The sequence below is a fragment of the Podarcis gaigeae genome (genome assembly GCF_964106915.1).
Source record: "Podarcis gaigeae genome assembly, chromosome: 1".
Classification (NCBI taxonomy): Eukaryota; Metazoa; Chordata; class Lepidosauria; order Squamata; family Lacertidae; genus Podarcis; species Podarcis gaigeae.
The window spans coordinates 10,800,177-10,821,460 of NC_139678.1; the positions used below are offsets into that span (position 1 = coordinate 10,800,177).

At 46.1% G+C, this 21,284-nt stretch overlaps 1 protein-coding gene across 1 annotated transcript in view; it reads left to right on the forward strand.

The window, feature by feature from the left end:
• SYNE2 (spectrin repeat containing nuclear envelope protein 2) overlaps positions 1-17,684 on the forward strand; it is a 256,016-nt gene extending 238,332 nt beyond the window's left edge. Inside the window, exons 104-113 of the mRNA XM_083729549.1 lie at positions 738-806; positions 3,011-3,150; positions 4,507-4,627; positions 5,876-6,087; positions 7,555-7,755; positions 9,226-9,354; positions 11,005-11,196; positions 11,338-11,427; positions 13,089-13,138; positions 15,588-17,684. Coding sequence (XP_083585675.1) covers positions 738-806; positions 3,011-3,150; positions 4,507-4,627; positions 5,876-6,087; positions 7,555-7,755; positions 9,226-9,354; positions 11,005-11,196; positions 11,338-11,427; positions 13,089-13,138; positions 15,588-15,813 — 1,430 coding nt within the window. The 3' untranslated portion in view covers positions 15,814-17,684. The remainder of the gene's footprint in view (positions 1-737; positions 807-3,010; positions 3,151-4,506; positions 4,628-5,875; positions 6,088-7,554; positions 7,756-9,225; positions 9,355-11,004; positions 11,197-11,337; positions 11,428-13,088; positions 13,139-15,587) is intronic.
• The last annotated feature ends 3,600 nt before the right edge of the window (positions 17,685-21,284 follow it).

Genomic DNA, 21,284 nt, shown 5'->3' on the forward strand with positions numbered 1-21,284 from the left:
CTAGGATCTTAAACTGGTGTCAGAGGGGAGGAGACTCAGACGGGACTTCGCCGATCTAGGGTTTAAGACGTAGGGCTGCACGCTACGGCTTTCAAATGGAAACTGAACTTCAATAAAGACTTTTGTACATTACGACAGCCTAGCGTTGGTCCTCTGTGAGCTGGGACCTAGAGGCAGCTCTGACAACAGGAAAATCTCAATATTAAAAAACAGTATGCCACTAAATTACAGGTACATTGGTGGGGGGTAGAGTTTAGCAGCAGGTGGGGGGCTGTTGCCTTAATATAGTCATACCTCAAGTTGACCGTGCTTCGGGTTGAGTGCATTCGAGTTGCGCTCCGCGGCAACCTGGAAGTAATGGAGCACGTTGCTTCCGGGTTTCGGCGCTCGCGCATGCGCAGACGCTCAAAATGACGCCACACACACATGTGCAGAAGTGGCAAAACGCGACCCGTGCACGTGCAGAGGCGCCGTCGTGTCTTGCGTTCCGTTCAGGATGCGAACGGGGCTCCGGAACGGATCTCGTTCGCATCCCGAGGTACCACTGTACTCTCCTTATGCATTTGCCAGAGTCTTTCCAGCTGCTGCAAATGCAGTGCCCGGCTATGCAAACTTTTGACTGGATCTGTCAGGGGCTGCTCTTATGTTTCTGTCCTGTGGGGTGGGTAGTTGTGGGGGTGTGCGCTCACAGCCTCTTTTGTCCGGCGAGGCAATTGGTGATGTTGTTCTTTTTTCAGATGTAGAAATCCCTGAAAATGCCGAGGCCTTTCTTAAAATGACCACAAAATCATTGAAAGCAGTTTCTGGTAGGCACTGCTGCTGCATGTGTCTCAACATGACAGTCTCCCTGTGGCGCACACTATGCTTCTTACACCTCTCTCATATGCAAGTGTCTGGCTCCCTGGCTTGTGTCAACACCATGCTCCAGTTGCTTCATGGTGGATTCTCTCTCTTTTCCCCCCATTTTTGTTTAATGCTGCATCATTTGCACATGTGTCATCATTAGTGAATGGTCAAGATTATGCTTCCCCCCCCCCCTTAGTTCTCCACTCCAGCACAAAGATGGTGTTTCGATTTGCATTGGAGTCTATAAGCCTTCAGGTGCAGTCTAGGTTAAAAAAACAACCAAACAGAAAATCTTCCTGGTTCGCAAACATCGCTCCCAAGACATCATAGCTTAGCTTTAAGGCCTCCTCTGCCATTCAGCGTTGGGCTGAACAGGGCAATCGGCTTGCTTTGAAAATGAGCACTTGGTATTCTCTCCAGAATCCATGTTACTTTCATCTGCTTCTTCTTTGTCTTCCATAAACACGGTTTTAACAGTGAGTCCGTAAGTGGCTGTGGAGGCCAATTCTGGAGCCACACGTCCTTCCATAGTGGGGACCTGGGTTTCCAGACGGGAGTTGATCACAGTGTGGATTTGCCCAGCGTGGCTTCCTCTTAGCACGTTTCTCCCTTGAGTTTTGAGTTTGAGTCTCTTTGGTAAAGGCTGTTCTCCAACTGGAGCACTCGCAGGCCAGTGTTTCCCAGTTGTCAGTGTTTATACTACATTTTTTTTAGATTTGCCTTGAGACAGTCTTTAAACAGAGAGTAAAATTTTAGTTTCATCTGCACTATCACTTTGTGTGTTGCAGACATAGATGCCTCACCAAGGAGTTCTGTTTTCCAGCAGAGATGGTCAAAGTCATTTTGATGCTTGAGAGTGGAAGGTTCAAAGTGACTTCCATTCTTGCTTTAGCGGTCAGAAACACAATAGATGCAGGCTGCATGCACACCTTTTTTATTTTAAAATCAAGAGGAACTGAGCCCTTTTCTATATAGTCCACACACCATCTAGCCGTGCTAGCTGAAAAGCTCTTATTGAGAAACTGGATTTCATTCTGAAAACAAAAGCTCATGACAGATGGATTCTGTGTCCATTCAAAAGCAGGTGTAGGCGGGGCTTTATCCACACCTGCCCAATGACATTGTAGGTGGGCATGTGCCAGGAATTCAATCACCGCTTACTCCTTCATTCATGTGCAGGGAGGGAAAGGCATGGATAACTTCAAGAGGAGGTTTTCCAAATGCATATCGAGTCGCCACACCCACCCTTGCGGACAAGCAGGATCTAGATTATAAGAAGCAGTTTTGAGGATGAACAGACACAATTCCAGATTGAGGGAAACCTGCAGTTTTTTGTGTGCTACAAATGGGACAATGCGTACGCAACCTAAGTGACCCACCATTTGCTGCCTTGTAATAGCATCCCTGTGGGACACAGGTGGCGCTGTTGGTTAAACCACAGAGCCTAGGACTTGCTGATCAGAAGGTTGGTGGTTCGATTCCCCGTGACAGAGTGAGCTCCCATTGCTCAGTCCCAGCTCCTGCCAACCTAGCAGTTTGAAAGCACATCTAAGTGCAAGTAGATAAATAGGTACCGCTCCGGCAGAAAGGTAAATGGCGTTTCCGTGTGCTGCTCTGGTTCGCCAGAAGCAGCTTAGTCATGCTGGCCACATGACCCGGAAGCTGTACGCCAGCTCCCTCAGCCAATAAAGCGAGATGAGCGCTGCAACCCCAGAGTTGGTCACGACTGGACCTAATGGTCAGCGGTCCCTTTACCTTTAATAGCATCCCTAAAGTTTGCTGCCTGAGAAGGAGCCACGCCATCCTTCTCCCATGTAGGACCAGCTGTCCCTCCCAGAGTCATCTTTCCCGCCTGCACTTTTTGGTGGTGTTGTTAACTGTCTGTAGGCCTTTTCAGGAAGGAGGGGTGAGGGGACGTGCCCACCCATAACTGCATGGCTCCTCATTTCATTGCCCCTGAAACACAGCCGACATACATTTGCAAACAAGCATGCTTTGCAAGGAAGAACGGTAAAACTTTCATATATATTTCCCCCCGCATCATAACTTGGTTCCCCCTATTCTGCAGAATGCTTTTAATTCATTCATATCCCCCACCCCAACCCCTCACCCCAACTTGGCCATCTAACTTCCTGCGGATTTCTTTTTCGATGTCGTACCACAGAAAAATCTGCTTCTGAGACCCACACGTGGCACTCTCCGGAAAGCCCTGCTTGCCGAAAACATCCATACAACCAGGGAGAGATGGTTCCAAGTGTCCTTTTGAGCAGCCCAGAGTCAAGCACTCCCTACAAACCAGGCTATGTAAGTCCTACTGGAATGCAGGTACATTACAAGCATAAAAGGGCTGGGTTGGCCATTAGGTTAAGGCAGAGGTGGGCAACCTGGTGGCCCCCTCCATTTGTTATTGGACCACTGTCATCCCTGACCAAAAGCCATGCTGGAACTGGTCATTGCTGGAAGTAAAAAATGAGGAATTTGCACTGGACCGAGGGGAGAGACATTGTATGGCTTAAGCGATGAAAGAGGTGCATGGTTTTACTTTTTAAAAAATGACAACATATTTTTATTTGCAAATTTAGCAAAGGAAAGAGGAAGGAAAGAAATCAAATGCGATAAAATAAATAAAAGGAACTACTATACAAATAACACTAATAATAACAAAAAAACCCAGTCACTTCACATTATATAAGCATTTGCCATCTGTATATGTATCTTAAAGATATCTTAATATAAGCCTTCCAGGTGTCCAAAAAGGTATCAACACAAAATTGATGCCTGTATGAAATATGTTCAAATGTTTTCAGCGTCAGTAGATCTTCAGATCATAATGGATGTTGAGTATTTATCCTTCCAGGCTCTTAACAAGCATAAGGTCATGCAAATTCCACTTTTGTTGTCTTGCCATTAGCCCCCATACTACAGGAATATTATTTAAAATGATATGAACATCTGGATTTGGGCAATACAAAATTGATGTGGATAACAACTTCAGACCAAAAATGCTGTGTCAGTGGAGAAGCCCAACATAATATGCCTCAATGTAGTGTTCTCAGCATTACACCTCTAACATCTGTCTGCATTATGCAGTGCCTTCCTATACTCAAAATATTATTTTTTGCTGGATCACTCTCAATTTCGAATCTTAAGGAAAGAATCTATATAAAAGCAATTTTCCATTGTTTAGACTGTAGGATACTTTCTGATTCCTTATTCCTCGCTTCTCTGAGTTCTTGAACTTCTATCTCACAAAGATCCATTAAGCATCTATAAACGACAGCTGGATTTGCAGATATTGCTAATTGCACGTTGGTGGTGTAGTTGTAAGCAAAGGTAAAAAATATTACGGTGTGATAATGGGAGGCAAATGAAGGAGTGCTAAAGTCTCTGATAGATGGAGTAGCAAAGGTCATTTCGGTGCTGCATAGTGCGACAGAAGTATTTTTACTCTTCAGTTTCCTGAGCTTTTAACGGGTTAATTAAAATCCAAAGATTTACAAGACCAGGATAATGGATTGTCTCATGGTTACCTTTGGCAGCAAGGTGCCTTTTGAGCAGTGTGCTGAGGACATTCCTGGGTGCCCAACCAGTGCGCTGGGCACAGTGTACATGGGCCGGTGTCATGTTTCATTCCCTTCTTTTTATGTTGTTATATTCCAGGTGAAACAGCGGAGCAGCAGGAGTCTGGACAGCATGCAGGAGATCTCTGGGATGTTGCCTAGTGAAGAACCCCAATCTAGCCAGAGCCTTGATGGCGTTGCAGCCATAGAAAAACAACCAGGTACTTTAGCTGTAATATTTTTTGAGATAGATATGTATCAAAATGGATACAGATATGTGTGTGTGTATGTGTGTAACCGGGACGCGGGTGGCGCTGTGTGTTAAACCACAGAGCCTAGGACTTGCCGATCAGAAGGTCGGCGGTTCGAATCCCCGCAACGGGGTGAGCTCCCGTTGCTCGGTCCCTGCTCCTGCCAACCTAGCAGTTCGAAAGCATGTCAAAGTGCAAGTAGATAAATAGGGAAGGAAAACGGTGTTTCCGTGCGCTGCTCTGGTTCACCAGAAGCGGCTTAGTTATGCTGGCCACATGACCCGGAAGCTGTACGCCGGCTCCCTCGGCCAATAAAGCGAGATGATGAGTGCCGCAACCCCAGAGTCAGTCACAACTGGACCTAATGGTCAGGGGGCCCTTTACCTTTACTATGTGTGTAATAAACTCTGTTTATGTAGAGCAGGCTTCCTCAAACTCAGCCCTCCAGATGTTTTTGGCCTACAACTCTTCCCCTGATCCCTAGCTAGCAGGACCAGTGGTCAGGGATGATGGGAATTGTAGTCTCAAAACATCTGGAGGGCTGAGGTTGAGGAAGCCTGATGTAGAGGCTTCTTTGCAGTGTGTGTGAGAAATAGGATTTCATTTTTCCCTATGTATTTATAACATCAGTGTAGATTGTACCCTACAGAGGAATGAAAGCCAATAAACAAGAGATCCCTGCTTCAGCAAACTTAAAATCTCTAAACGGAGGAAGCGGAGAGGGAGTCAAAGATAAAAATAAATGAATGTGAGCAGGTGCAGTTATTTTATCTATTGAAGTATTTATGTTCCCCCTTTGCATTTAAAGGCAAAACGCCCAAAGGCAGCTAATGTAAAAATGAAAAATAGTGAAAATACAAACAAACAGCCACATGAAAGTAAAAGGCAGAAGCAGTAGATGGAATCATTAAAAAAGAGAAATGGCAGAAAATACTACATGGGGTGGTAGTCCAAAATACTTGGAGATTGTTGAAGGCTGCTATCGCTTGTGTCTTTAAAAGGTATCAATGCTACGCTATTGTAAAGGGATAGAAGCCCTAAAAGGCTACCCAAAAATTCACATAGGCTTAATGTTGAATCTTGTAGCTAGGCTGGGGTAGAAGATCGGTTTCCTCAGGGGACCCAGCGAATGCCTGAAATAATATTCCTCTGAGTCAAGCTTCAAAGCTTTTTTTAATAAAATAAAAAAAACATGAATAATTTTGCAACAAACTGCAGGAGGCCTCGAGAGATGGGAGCTGATTCAAGCCCAAGACTTAAGCAACAAGCTGAGAATGAAGCAGAGTCGGCAGCAGCGGGAGCAGCTGAATTCTGACCTCACGAATATCAACGCTTGGCTGGATAAAACAGAGAAGGAGCTTGAAATGTTGCAGGAGGCAGAACCGCCCACCAGCATCACGGCCATCCATCAAAGAGTCAAGAGGCAGAAAGTGAGTTCACCATTTGTCCTGGTAAATAATCCCTGTAGCCAAACTAAGAAGTGCCTTGCTGGATCAAGGAAGGTCTTCCAGGGCTCCACTCTCTTTATGGCAGAGGACAATCTCTTAGGAAAGACCACACAGGTAAGATAGCCAGAATCTGATCTGCAGAAGGCAGTTACACCTAGAGCTTCGGCCATTTGGCTCCTGTGTCTAATGGCTGGTGATAGACCTTGAAGTTTGCTTGATTCTAGTTCTATGCAGGTGTTCTTAACTAAGATAAGTGGGGCCAGGCATGCTAGACTCGGCTCATCATCATGATCACTGCTACTTCTACTCTTAATTCAATTTATTTGTTGCCTTCTTACACTTGAGTCTCAATGGAACATGCCCCTCCCCCCCAAAAAATCCAAAACATGAGATAAACAACAGTAAGAATAAAACACACGGGACGCGGGTGTCTCTGTGGGCTAAACCACAGTGCCTAGGACTTGCTGATTGGAAGATTGGCGGTTCGAATCCCCGCGACGGGGTGAGCTCCCATTGCTCGGTCCCTGCTCCTGCCAACCTAGCAGTTCGAAAGCACATCAAAGTGCAAGTAGATAAATAGGTACCACTCCAGCGGGAAGGTAAACGGCATTTCTGTGCGCTGCTCTGGTTCGCCAGAAGCGGCTTAGTCATGTTGGCCACATGACCTGGAAGCTGTACACCGGCTCCCTCGGCCAATAAAGCGAAATGAGCACCACAACCCCAGAGTTGGTCATGACTGGACCTAATGGTCAGGGGTCCCTTAACCTTTAAGTATAAAACACAGCACAATCAGCTACTACCTCTTAGTTACAAAGTTCAGCAGGTTGTAATTCACATCAGTCATGGACTAATTGTTCATGAACTAATTGTTGGAAAGCACTCATAGAGCCTTCGTAGGATTATCCCCCAAGTGAAGGTTTTGAACAGCCTTTTTTGTTTGTTTGTTTTGTAATTTTGTATATTTATATTTATTTCTATTCCACCCCGGACCAGGACTCAAGGCAGCTTACAGATAAAAATGCAAAAGCACAGACTCAAACACTTGTCAGAAGGGGGGGGGAGGCCTCAAAGAGGTTTACAAAAAAAGAATAAAGCTGTGAAAAATTGTCAGTGGGCAACAGTTAAAAACAAGCCTTCCAAAATAATTGCAATCAACAATCAGCCGAAGAGCAGGTGGAAAAAACGTCAGCGTTTTCACATGTCTGGATCGGCTTGCCTAAACAAAAAAATTTTGTCAACAGGCAGGGAGTTCCAAAGTGTAAAAGATCCATTTCTTACAAGTATTATGTGGCACTTGCCACAGTGCCAGTTTTGTAGATGGGAGCAGTCGAGTAGGCGTGCAAAGAAGGAAGGCAATCTCACTGGTAAACCGGTTGTTTTGTTGTGCCAGTGCTTAAAAACCCAAGTTATTTTGAAACGCAGAATCCTAACCCGCTTCTTTCCCGCCAGGATATGCTCAAAGCCTTTGATAACTACAAGGCACTTGTGCTTTCTGCCAACCTGACCAGCAAGGACTTCAGGCAAGGAGACAGCGCTGGATCCAAAGAGCTCCAGAACAGGCTTCGGCAAGTCAACATGCGCTGGGAGGAGGCCATTCATACGATGGGAGAGTGGAGGAAGAGTTTGCAGGAAGCCCTGGTGGGCTGTCAGGTCAGTGCAGCCCATTGCTTTCTTATTTATAAGAAGTGGATAGGGAGAAGGTTTTCCTCCATCTCTCAAAACACTGGAACTCAGGGATAACCAATGAAAACGAACATTAGAAGATTCTGGGTGCGCAATGGAAGGTACTTCATCCATGGCTACTAATCCTGGTGTCCCTGTTCTGCTGCCACTGTTGTACATCTCTGAGTCCCAGTTTCTGGGAATCCCAAGCAGGGAGGTTGGCGTTGCTCTCAGTTTCTGTTTGGTGGCTTCCTATAGGTATTTGCTTGGCCACTGTGAGAACAGGAATCTGGGCTAGACGCTGGCCTGATCCAGCAGCCTTTTTTATAATAATATTATAATAATTTATTATTTATACCCTGCCCATCTAGCTGAATTTCCCCAGCCACTCTGGGCGGCTCCCAATCAAGTATTAAAAACAACACAGCGTTAAATATTAAAAACTTCCCTAAGCAGGGCTGCCTTCAGATGTCTTTTAAAAATAGGATAGGTACTTATTTCCTTCACATCTGAAGGGAGGACGTTCCACAGGGCGGGTGCCACTACCAAGAAGGCCCTCTGCCTGGTTCCCTGTAACCTCACTTCTCGCAATGAGGGAACCGCCAGAAGACCCTTGGCGCTGGATCTCAGTGTCCGGGCTGAACGATGGGGGTGGAGATGCTACTTCAGGTATACAGGATGTTTTTTATGTTTTCAAGCCAACCTGGGCAGATTTAAGGAACTGCTTTAAAATGCCATTTGCAGAACACTCCGTAGTTGCACAGCATTCTTACGTAAGCAAGATCTTCGAGTTTTGTGATTTTCCTTTCGGCACATAGCTGAAGGATGCAAGCCCACCTCCCTGCACTTCTGGCCTCCTTTGCCTGGAACAGATCGTGAAGCATTGTGGCTAATAGTCTAAATTGCAAACCAGGAAATATTCTTCTGCCATGAACAGGTGGCCTTAGCCAAGCCACGATCTGTCTACCTCAGCCCTCCACCTATGGTTAGTCAATATGGAACTGATAATACTTCCCTGCCTTTAAGTATTCATGAGAGACTGTATGCAGGGAACGCTGAGCATTCAAGAAAGCACAATGTAAGTGCTGCATATTATTACTACCTTTCAACACCCAAGTTGGAAAGGCCCTGTATTATTTGGGTCCCTTCTGCATAACCTGCTTATTGAGCATTCAGCCTGATTTGTTTGTGCAAAGTTTCCAAAGAGGTAGACCTGGGCTGTGGAGCGTTCATTCTGGTTTGACACGACGTTATCAAGCAATTCTTATCCTATGCTTTCTGGTGCATTTCCTTTCCTTAGCGCAAAAGATTGCTGTTTCACAAGATCATCAAATCCTCTCAAAGTACGCAACCTGAGTTTGCTGGCATGCAGTCTGAAACCGGCCTTTGTCAGCAGACGTGATCTGACGAGGCTGCCCCTCCCTGCCTCTCCTAATAATGGATGTTTTTTCTCTGCAGGATTTCCATAAGCAAAACCATAACCTGCTGCTGTGGTTGGCTGTTGCAGAGGTTCGGAGACATCAAGCACAGATCAAGGATCTGAATGCTGATCCTCACGCAATTCAGGAGAGCCGAAGAGAATTAATGGTAGGTTTAAAAAAAACTTTTTGGTGCATCCATACAGAAATGATTAATCTGCCAGTTGACTTGCTTCCATTAGGTACAATGTTACTTCGCTGCATTTGGTTTGATGGTGGAATGCCAATAATCTGCTTTTCAGATCCTCCCTGTGCCCTATCTTGTCGTGGTTAGTGATAGTCGTTGTAGGAGTGGTATTTTGATTTATTACTCACCCTCCAACATAAGATTTCAGGGCAGCTTACAACAATTATTATTATTATTATTATTATTATTATTATTATTATTAAATTAATTATACATACATACATACCCCTCCCATCCACGGGACCTAGGGAATCCTGGGGTCATTAGTATTCACCGTTCACCGTGCCAGCCAATTGGCTGGCGGCGGGGGCGGGACTTGTAAGGGGTATTTAAGGTCGGGGCAGCCCATGCTCTCCCCTTTCTTTTCTTTCAGCAGCTGCGGTTTGCGGTTTATCTCTGCTTGCTGCGTTTTACTGCTTCCAATTTTGCTTATTTGTTAAAGTTTGGGTTTTCTTTGCTCCCCCCCCCCCCCCCGTTTTCTTTCTCGGAGCATAAAGCCGCCTTTTGCGGTGCGCGGCAGCTCGTACAGCAGTCCTTTTCCTCCTTCCGGGAACCCCTTTTTCCAGATCCCTGCCCCGGGACCTAAAGGGACAATAAAACATCAGACATTAAAAACTTCCCCCCCAATCAGGGCTGCCTTCAGATGTCCTCTAAAAATCAGATAGTTGTTTATTTCCTTGACATCTGAAGGGAGGGTGTTCCACAGGGCCGGCACCACTACCGAGAAGACCCTCTGCCTGGTTCCCTGTAACCTCACTTCTCGCAGGGAGGGAACTGCCAGAAGGCCTTTGGCGCTTGACCTCAGGGTCCGGGCAGAACGGTGGGGGTGGAGACAATACTAGAATCAATTTTAAATATGACAAAAGTCAGGAAGAGAATAGCTTGGGTCCTAAAATATCTGGCACTCATATGTTTTCAGCATGCTAAGGAAACTGTTTAGTGAGGGTGTGAAATGCACATGTGTGGAGGGAACTGTGTGATTGTGTGATTCTATAACTTAAGGACTGCCATAGAGAATGCCCTCTCCTGGGGCCCCAGTGATCAATCTTCTGAGAGTGTTGACCCTCTCTTAACACCCTAGAGCAGCAGTTCTCAACCTGTGGGTCCCCAGATGTTGTTGGACTACAACTCCCATCATCCCTGAGCTCTGGCCTTGCTAGCTAGGGGTGATGGGAGTTGTAGTCCAACAACATCTGGGGGCCCACAGGTTGAGAAAGGCTGCCTTAGGGGGTCTTGAGGGAGGGAGGCAGTCTTTCAGATATTTAGAGCCTAAGTTGTTTTGGGGCTTTAGGCACTGATATGAGCCCAGTGAATTGCGCCTGGAAACAAACTTACATATTAGCCGTTGCCCAACAATTCAGTAGAAGAGCATGCACTTCATATACAGAAGCTCCCAGGTAAAGTTCCTGCCATCTCCATTTTGAAGGATCTCAGGGTATCAGACAGATTTTGGAGCTCCGCTGCCCAATCAGAGTAGGCAGTAGTGGGCTGGACAGATCAAGTGGTCAGCTTGATTCTATGTAGAGCAGAGTCATACATGCATCAATATTTCCTTCCATTTCCCTGTCGAAGCAACTGGAGAAAGAGCTTCTGGAAAAGCAGCCACAAGTCAACACTCTGCAGGAGATTTCCACTCACTTGCTTGTCAAATCTGGTGGAGGAGATTATGTTGAAGCTCACGAGAAGGTCCACGTTATTGGGAAGAAACTGAAGCAGCTTCTGGAAAGAGTCTCAAGTGATTTAAAGGTCTCGCATGGAAAGCCGGTGAGGCGGGGCGTGCATGCGCTTGAATCCAGGGTGATGCAGTTCTGTATCTCCCAAGGGGGCGGGGTGCATAACTCCTGGGAGATAAAGCTTTTCTTACTCTACAGAACGTAAAGTTATCTTCTATTTTCCTCCTTCTAGGACACAAGTGCATTTCTGCAGGATGTGGACGAACTGGACTCGGGAGGCTGTCCTCAGCGACCAGAGAAACCTTGCAAATATAAAAACAAGGCAAGCTGCTTGGCAATTCTTTTCCAAACCTCTGGTTTTTCTCCAGTCTGTTAGTACCTTCTCTTCATCTTGTTTCCATCCGGAAATGCTTTATTGCAAGTTAACACAAACAGCTGATTCGCCCGGTTTGGTCAGGACAGTCCAGCAACTCAACTGTAATTCATGGCCATGCTAAAGGATACATGGTTTCTGTTCAGTACCTTTCCCCAACCTGATGCCCTCCAGAACATTTTGGACTGCAGTTCCCCTCCTCCCTGACCATGCCGGCTGGGGGTGATGGGAGTTGTAGTTGAATAGGTCAAGAGGACACTAGGTTGTAGAAGCCTGGTTTGGATTGGTTCTTTAAGGCCAGGCTACAAGCTCTTCCCTTGTCACATGCCTATACAGTCATAACTTGGAAGCATAGCTGTCAAGCGTCCCTTATTTGGCAGGACAGTCCCTTATCCCAGCGCTGTGTCCCGCTGCTGTCCCTTATTGATGATGTCCCGTAAATTTCCTGGGTTTCAAAGGAAGCAGCTCCTCTCCCTCCCTCCCTGCCGGCCAAGGAGGAGGGAGGCTCCAACTGTGTTGCTTGGCTGCGTTGCTCACCCAATAAGGAGTCTAAGAACGACTGGGGGGTGGAGCTTGCATGCCTCGTGCCGATCAAATCGGCCGTGTTGCTGGGGACTCGCCTTTGCTCTGCGCTTCCCAGCGGGGAGGTGACGGTGGTTTTCCTTGAGGCCTGAGGCTTTGTTTGGCTGCTGGCTGGGCTTTCTGCCTTTGGCTCGGAGGGGCTCATAAGTTGAACATACCTGTGCCTGGAATATCCCTTACTTTGGCCTCTGATCCCTTATTTTTGAGGCTGCTGGTCCCTTATTTTCAAATCTGTAAGTTGACAGCTATGCTTGGAAGTTGAACGGAATCCATTCCGGAAGTCCGTTCGACTTCCAAAACGTTCGGAAACCAAAGCGCGTCTTCCGATTGGCAGCAGGGAGCTCCTGTAGCCAATCGGAAGCTGCGGAAGCCCCGTGAGATGTTCGGCTTCCAAAAATATTTCACAAACCGGAACAGTCACTTCTGGGTTTGCATCATTCAGGAGCCAAAACATTCAAGAACTAATCTGTTCAAAAGCCAAGGTACGACTGTGCCTCAACCCATTCCAATGGGGGGTTCAGACGTAGTTACGGGACTGAATCCACCCTCGTCACCCTGACTACTGGGGGGATGCAAAGGCGTATGACCCTGCAGTGCTGACTTGAAGGTTTTGATAGCGTTGACCATGTGATCCTCCTGAACAGACTCTGCCAAGTGAGCATTGGGGCACAGCTTTACGGTGGCTGCAGTCCTGTTTGGTTTTGTCCCCATCCTTCTCCAGGCTTGATTCTGCAAGAGGGGCACTAACCCTAAGGAGTAGGAAGCTAACAGGCACTGCCACCCCCTGGACTGGTTGTTAAGTAGGCAGCTGGAGGGGGGGTGTCTGAGAGAAGACTGCATTTAGTGGGGTGCTACCCCATTCATTCTAATGGAGCAACGTCCACTCATCAAACCCACGTTTCCTGTGATGTTCCTGCGGCACAGAAGCGTTTTGAGCTCTGTAACCGGGTCACTTGGGATTTGCTTCTTGCGCTTGTGTTCATTGAGGAAAGTATGACTAAATAACACCATAATATCTCCATTTCCAGCAGGCTGGTGGAAGGAACACCTTGGAGACTGAGAGTGGCGCTGATATTAGGTAGGATGTTTTGGAAAATGTTTAATTTAAAAATGGAGGTTGCATTTTGAAGGCAGTCGTGGGGCCAAGCTAGATGTGCTCATAATCACATGTTAATTAACACACACATTGTTTATTATGTAAATAGCAGCCGCGGGGAAATTTGAGCAGGATCAAGGCCATGGAAAGGAGGAAGGGGGAGTTTAGCGCTTTTTCATCTTTGCCAAAGTCCGAGCAGAGACACACAAAACCAGTTCATCAAAGGTGCTGTATGCATTGCATAGGGAGCCACTACCGGCAACTTTCCTGGAAATGCAAACACCTTTGAATGGGAGATTTTTGCCCACACTTTTAAAAAACAAAAACAGGTGCATTAATGACATTCACACAACCAGCACTTGAAGGTCCATAATTTGTGGCGCTGTGGGTTAAACCACAGATCCTAGAACTTGCCGATCAGAAGGTTGGCGGTTTGAATCCCCACGACGGGGTGAGTTCCCGTTGCTCGGTCCCAGCTCCTGCCAACCTAGCAGTTCGAAAGCATGTCAAAGTGCAAGTAGATAAATAGGTACTGCTCCAGCGGGAAGGTAAATGGCGTTTCCGTGCGCTGCTCTGGTTCGCTAGAAGCGGCTTAGTCATGCTGGCCACATGACCCGGAAGCTGTACACCGACTCCCTTGGCCAGTAAAGCGAAATGAGCGCCACAAACCCAGAGTCGGTCACGACTGGATTAATGGACAGGGGTCCCTTTACCTTTAGCTAACTCAGAGGTGGGCAAACATTTGGCTTGTGAGATGTGCTAGAACCCAGAGGTTTGCCAGATGCAGCAAGGTGCACAATAGTGGGGTTCGGCTGAGACCCATCAGCGGAAACTCTGCACAACAACTTCCACTTGTGCAACAGATTCCCCCCCCCCAAAAAAAAGGCACGTGGGGTGTCAGGAGAACCCCCAGAACGACACACGGAGAGAAGAGAGCATGGAATCATTCCATCTGCCAAGGTGAAATGTTTGCAATGACGGAATGATTGGAATAGCACAACATCAAATTCCTCCCGGTGTCTCCGGGTAGAATTGCTCAGCAGGGAGGGACAAGGTTTGTGGCCCTCAAACCAGCTCTGCAGAAAGCTGCTGTCAGTCTGAGTAGAGAATATAGGGAAGCCTTTCAATGTGTTGTGTTTTTATATATCTTGCAAGCCGCCCTGAGTAGCTGCTGATCGTGACACCCTAGAGTAGCGTTTCCCAAACTGGCTGTTGTTGGACTACAACTCCCATCATGCATAGCTAGCAGGACCAGTCTTCGTGGATGATGGGAGATGTACTGTATTTTTCGCTCTATAGGACGCACTTTTTCCCCTTCAAAAATGAAGGGGAAATGTGTGTGCGTCCTATGGAGCGAAGACACCATAGCCCCGCGACCCTCTCCCGGCTGGCTCTGGCAGGAGCCTCCATAGCCGCGCGTCACCTCTCCAGCCGGGAGAGCGCGGACGGGGCTAAAGAAGCCATAGCCTCGCGATCCTCTCCCAGCTGGAGAAGTGACGCGTGACTATGGCAGCAGCCTCTCCGCTGCGCCTTTCCACTGCTCCCAGACCTGCTCTTTGGGGCTGATGGTGGGCTTCCCCCCGCCAGCCCCAAAGAGCAGGTCGAAAGGAACCTGAAGCCTGGAGAGCGAGAGGGGTCGGTGCGCACTGACCCCTCTAGCTCTCCAGGCTTCCAAGGTAGCTGCCTGAATGCACCTTAAATGGCACCTTGTTTTAGAGCGGGAAAACAAGAGGGGGGAAATTCTCCCACTCTCTGCGCAGCGCTTCCTGCCGCTTCGCTGAAGGGGCGCTGGTCAGAGAGCGGAAGAATTTTTTTCCCTTGTTCTCCCCCCTCTAAAACAAGGGAGAGGAGACGGTGGAAGAAGACTGGAAGAAATTTAAGGACTATTTGCAAAAATATTGTAAACTGTATGAATGTTAAGGAGGATGCTTGAGTATAAACAATTTGGCACCATCGAATCAGATGAAGTGAATCATGAAGATAAGTCAAATTGATGAAAAAATCAATTTTTAGATAATGATTAGGCTAAGCTAAATGTTCTAAAGAGTGAAATGAATATATCTAAAATTTAAGATATAACATTGGAAAACTAGATTGTAAGGTGGGGACAAGGCGATAAATTGCTGGACTAATTTTTATAATTTTGGAACGTAGGAGCGGGAGATGTGAGGAAGTCCAAAGAGGATAAGAAAATATGTTATAAAATGTGATATTTTTGTATGTTTTGTTTTTGTGTTATAATTAAAAAACCTTTAATAAATATTTAAAAAATATATAATAAGGTGCATCCTATTGTCCGGTGCGTCCTATGGTGCGAAAAATACGGTAGTCCAAAAACAGCCGGAGACCCAAGTTTGGGAAACCCTGGGCTAGATGAGGTTTGACTCAGTGGAATGCAGCTTCATGTATAAATTCTCTTCCATATTTGCAGAGGGGATGAGGAGGAGAGTGCCAGCCCAGCTGCTCCCAAGACCCGTGGATTCCTGTCCCGTGTGCTGAGAATGGCGTTCCCTATTCAGTTGCTCTTCCTTCTCCTCCTGCTTTTGGCTACCCTGCCCCCTTTCTCGGAGGAAGATTACAGCTGCGCACACCGCAACAACTTTGCCCGGTCTTTCCACCCCATGCTGCGATTTGTCAATGGGCCTCCTCCCTTCTGAAGTGTCCCAAGGGCTTTTTTGCACTTCAACCAAAATGAACCTCCTCAGCAGGCTCTTCTTCTCATGCTGCTATTGCCATTCTGAGGACTTCACACCGTGAATGCATCAGATTTCACAACTGAAGAAGTAGATCCTCTAGCAATTTCAATTTTGGGATGGGTTGGAAAGGGGGGGGCGGGGGCGGAGACAGGTGTTAACCCGGTTTTGTACAGGAAAATACTTTTTTCTATATATTTTTGAACTGTAAGCAACATACTGTATACTTTTGCACAATGTGTGATCAATCGGCTGGTGGCCTCCATGCCAGAATGTCTTCTGAAGACGGATTTTCAAGATAATGTCATGTTTGCATTGAAATAATGTGATTTTTAGCTAATGACGAATGCTGTAGAGAATAGCTTTTAGTGTGACAGAGAGAACCCATTTTTCAGCTGGTGCTTTGCATGCAAAGAAATCTATTTCCGTACTTCGATATTGTAGTGAAAAGAAATTTGATTTTATATAAATATATACAAAATACTTGTTATACTTTAGTATTTTAGCAACCCTCTCTCTCTCCAGTTAACAAATACATATAGATACATAGACAGATTGATAGATACAGAGGTACCTCGGTTTAAGAACAGTCTGGTTTAAGAACGATTTGGTTTACGAACTCTGCAAAACTGGAAATAGTGTTTTGGTTTGAGAACTTTATCTTGGTCTAAGAATGGAATCCGAACAGTGGAAGGGCACCGGCGGCGGGAGGCCTCATTAGGGAAAGCTCGCCTCAGTTTAAGAAAGGTTTCGGTTTAAGAATGGACTTCCGGAATGGATTAAGTTTGTAAACCGAGGTACCACTGTATATAAGTTTCCACGACAAAGATTTTAGTACAGTGGTACCTCGGATTCCGTTCTTAGACCAAGGTAAAGTTCGCAAACTTCCGGTTTTGCGGAGTTCGTAAACGAAATCGTTCTTAAGCAGGACTGTTCTTAAACCGAGGTACCACTGTATGTACTTAGAACTGCAGATTTGTCTCATGTCTTCTTTTGTACTTTTATTTTAAATAAAAAGAAATGAAAATGCTGCATGTAGGTGGCTTATATTGTTCATAGTTTTATATTTAAAAAGTGCTGACCATAATTAGTGTTGATTATCTCACTTGTATATGAATCAATGGTGTAAACTTGCGGCTTTTTAATCAAAAGATGTTTATGTGTTAATCTTTTTTGAATAATTTACAGTAAGCCAAAAGAAAGATACGTGGATGTTTTTTTAAAATAATTTTTAATAATCGATGGGCACAATCAATCCCTATTGCTATGCAGCAGAATGCATGTGCAGAGATAACACCATAGGGCCATGCTGGTTGCCAGAACGTGCACACTGCACTGCAAAGCTGCTTCAGCTGGGAATTAAAATCACTTCAAGGTAAAGCAAATTCCACTCCGGTTTCTAGATAGGAGAGGGAGAACTAAAGAGGGAAAGGGAACCAAGCATTGGCCATTATGGTGAACCCTCTGTGCATGCACAGCTTTAATGGTACATAAGCCATTGTTGATACATTGAGCCTCCATGTTCCAAGGCAGTATATCACTGGATAACAGTTGCTGTGGTGGTGAGGAACGGGCTGTTTCCTTCATGTTTCCTGGGGCCATTTTATTAAGCCGTTGCTTACAAATTGGTTGCTATGCCTGATGAATCCAGGGCTCATCTTGCGCCCAGAGGGCTCATGCCCTAACTTCACAAGATTTGTCACATTTAAGGTGAAGTTGGTAGTGAGAGATCGGAAACGGTTTTACCTGGATCCAAAACATATTGGCTGTGTATACAAAGTCCATCTTTCTTTTTTCCCAACCCCCTCATTAAAATTCTTCGGCTGTGTGCAGCAGTCCTGAGTTTGTTTGTCTTGATGTTTTATAAATCTAGTTTCCTGGAACACTGCTAGGATTGGGAGAGGGCAGGGCATGGTAGACAGCCGTCTGGTTCAAGGCAGGAAGCAAGAGCCATTGGGGCAAGCCATTGGTCGGGACTGAGGAGCAAGGCAGGACGAAAGAATAGCCAAAGGCCACAGGGACACACCAGAAGCTCAACTGGAAGAGGCAGCCCATTGATGCTCCTTCCTGCCTAAGATGATCCAATGGCCAGTCCATATGGGGGAAGATTGGGTAGTTCCAGGGGTAGCTGCCACCTGCAGTTCAGTGGTTCATTCACAAAAGATCAGAAAAGATGAGTACCCTCAGAAGAATGGGAAGAGGTGAAGGAAAACACTCCTGTCCATTAAGAATGAACTCACAGTTGTCCATGGAGGCGCAGGTCAATTCTGTGTCCAAGGCGGCTCTCTACCAGCACCATCTGATACGCAGGCTGAGACCCTATCTGCCCGTGGACTGTCTTGCCAGAGTGGTGCATGCGCTGGTTATCCCCCCCTTGGACTACTGCAATGTGCTCTAAGTGGGGCTACCTTTGAAGGTGGCCTGGAAACTGCAATTAGTCCAGAATGTGGCAGCTAGACTGGTGACTGGAAGCAGCCACTGAGACCATATAACACCGGTCCTGAGAGATCTGCATTGGCTCTGAGCACAATTCAAAGTGTTGGTGCCAACCTTTAAAGCCCTAAATGGCCTCAGCCCAGTATACCTGAAGGAGCGTCTCCACCCCCATCGTTCAGCCAGCGCCGAGGGCCTTCTGGCGGTTCCCTCATTGCGAGAAGTGAGGTTACAGGGAACCAGACAGAGGGCCTTCTCAGTAGTGGTGCCCGCCCTGTGGAATGCCCTCCCATCAGATGTCAACGGAAAAAAGAGCTATCCTATTTTTAAAAGACATCTGAAGGCAGCCCTGTTTAGGGAAGTTTTTAATATTTAATGCTGTGTTGTTTTTAACACTCAATTGGGAGCCGCCCAGAGTGGCTGGGGAAACTCAGCCAGATGGGCGGGGTATAAATAAATTATTATTATTATTATTAAAGATTATGGGAGTTTCACTGGTGCACCTGTAGGGCCACAAGTCCCCCATCCCAGCCAGAGAAAGACATGGCACATAAATGCCGATCACCCATAGCTGTAAGAAACAAAGAAGCTCACCTGTGGACCATTGTCCTTGGCCAGAGCTAAGCTCTCTCCCATCTGGCTAAGAGCCAGCTCAGCATCCTAGGTTTTCAATAGACGGACAGAACCTAGCAGCAGATCCATGTCAATTTCGGCTCATGTCACCAGCCAGAATCAGGAATAGGTCAGCAATAAAAAATCTTGGTGTCAGTGAAGTTAATGCTTTCTTCAAAGAGATCAATGCCCCCCCCCCGTTATTTCCCAAGGGGGGGTCCTTACCTGGTGCCCCCCCTCCTCTGTATCCAGCCATTCCATGACAGCTTATTAGTAGAAACATCTTGCTCATCCCCTTTTATATTTTCTGCCAACACAATCTCTGCTACAAACGTGAGTCAACAGTACCAGCTGCTGAGACTAACAACATCAGGATAGTTAGCAGTTCTTACAATTGTGGGTTTGTGTGCAGAGGAGTGACATTAAATTATGGTACTAATTTTAGTATTGGCCCAAGTGGAAAGAACAGTAAGCTCAGAAAATTTCACAGTTCTGGGTAGATCTGCTTGGCAACCCAACTTGAATCCACAGAGTTGAAGCTGTGTCTGTTGCTTTACAGAGGGCAAGAGGGCAGATCTCTTTGAATGTATGTTGTGGTTGTGGCTTTCATGTGTCTGGTTCCTGGCTGTCAACACCCTCTTAGCTGCTCCACTTCAGAGATCCCTCACTAAGCACCCAGTGTCTCTTGATGCTAGGGATGAAATTGAGAGGCAAGATTTAAGCCACCGTTTGCATGCTATCCATCAGCTGCAGCCTACAATCGTAAAAATGAAAAACAAATATAATAATAATAATAATAATAATAATAATAATAATAATAATAATAATAATAAAGTTATTTATACCCTGCCCATCTGGCTGAATTTCCCCAGCCACTTTGCTGCCACATACAGCACCATTACTGGCCCCAACATCATCAAACATACCATCTCAGGACTATTTAATTTCTCATCTTCTAACATTGTGTATGCCATCAAATGCCAACAGTGCCCTTCAGTTCTCTATATTGGACAAACAGGCCAAACCCTACGACAAAGGATAAATGGGCATAAATCTGATCTCAGGAATCACAAGACAAGAGAAACTAGTAGGAGAACACTTCAAACTCCCAGGACATTCCGTACAAGATCTCAAAGTCTTAGTACAAAAGAATTTCAGAAATAGACTGGAAAGAGAAGCTGCTGAATTGCAACTTGTTACCAAACTTAAAACCATGGAGAGACCTGGTCTGAATAGAGACATTGGATTCTTATCTCATTATACATGATAAAGCTATTTTTAGCCATCTCACCCCTTGCTTTTTCCTGTAAGACCAATTGCAGTCATCAACAGGTTTACCACACCTATCAGCCAGTCACCCATCTCCCACCACCCTTCTGAGTAATACCCCTCCCCACCCTCTCACTATATATAAGGGTCTGGTGACTTCTGTTTCAGTGTATCTGAAGAAGTGTGCATGCACACAAAAGCTCATACCAATAACTTAACTTAGTTGGTCTCTAAGGTGCTACTGGAAGGAATTATTTTATTTTGTTTCGACTATGGCAGACCAACACGGCTACCTACCTGTAACTAAAAACAAACTCTACATTAGTAGAAAGAGCTCAGAATGGGTTAGAGTTCCTTTACCCAACTTGGCTCCTGCTCACACCATACTTTGAAAGGCACCAAAACACAATCCCAAGAACGCTTTGAGTTCAAAGGTGATAACAGCAAAGGTGCACATTCATAATTAATCTTGTGTTTTGCAAAACACTGCAGGCAAGGAATGAAGTCAGTATGTGTGGCAGGAGCTAGAGAATGCTCTAGCCTCAACAAACTCCCTTCTGTGGAAACAAGCACTGCTAATTTCAGAGGCACTTATTTCCAAATACTTGCACTTAGCAATTCAGGAAAACAATGCAGGCTTTAAGTAAAGATATAAAGCCAAAGCAGTCATCATGAATGGAGGTGCTAAATTGCTTGTCATGAAAGGAACTCGCAGGGAGTTTCAAGCATCCAGGGCAGCTAAGCCAACAAAACAAGAAGGAGTTCCCTGTATGCCAGGGGTAGGCAACCTAAGGCCCGGGGGCCGGATCCGGCCCAATCACCTTCTAAATCGGCCCGCGGACGGTCTGGGAATCAGTGTGTTTTTACATGAGTAGAATGTGTCCTTTTATTTAAAATGCATCTCTGGGTTATTTGTGGGGCATGGGAATTCGTTCATCCCCCCCCCCCCAAATATAGTCTGGCCCACCACATGGTCTGAGGGACAGTGGACCAGCCCACGGCTGAAAAAGGTTGCTGGCCCCTGTGTATGCGATAATCTCTGCTTCTCATTCCATTTTTTAGGTACTGTGTTATAAAATGTTATGGTGCACCCACACAGCAGACACACCCACCCCCCCCAA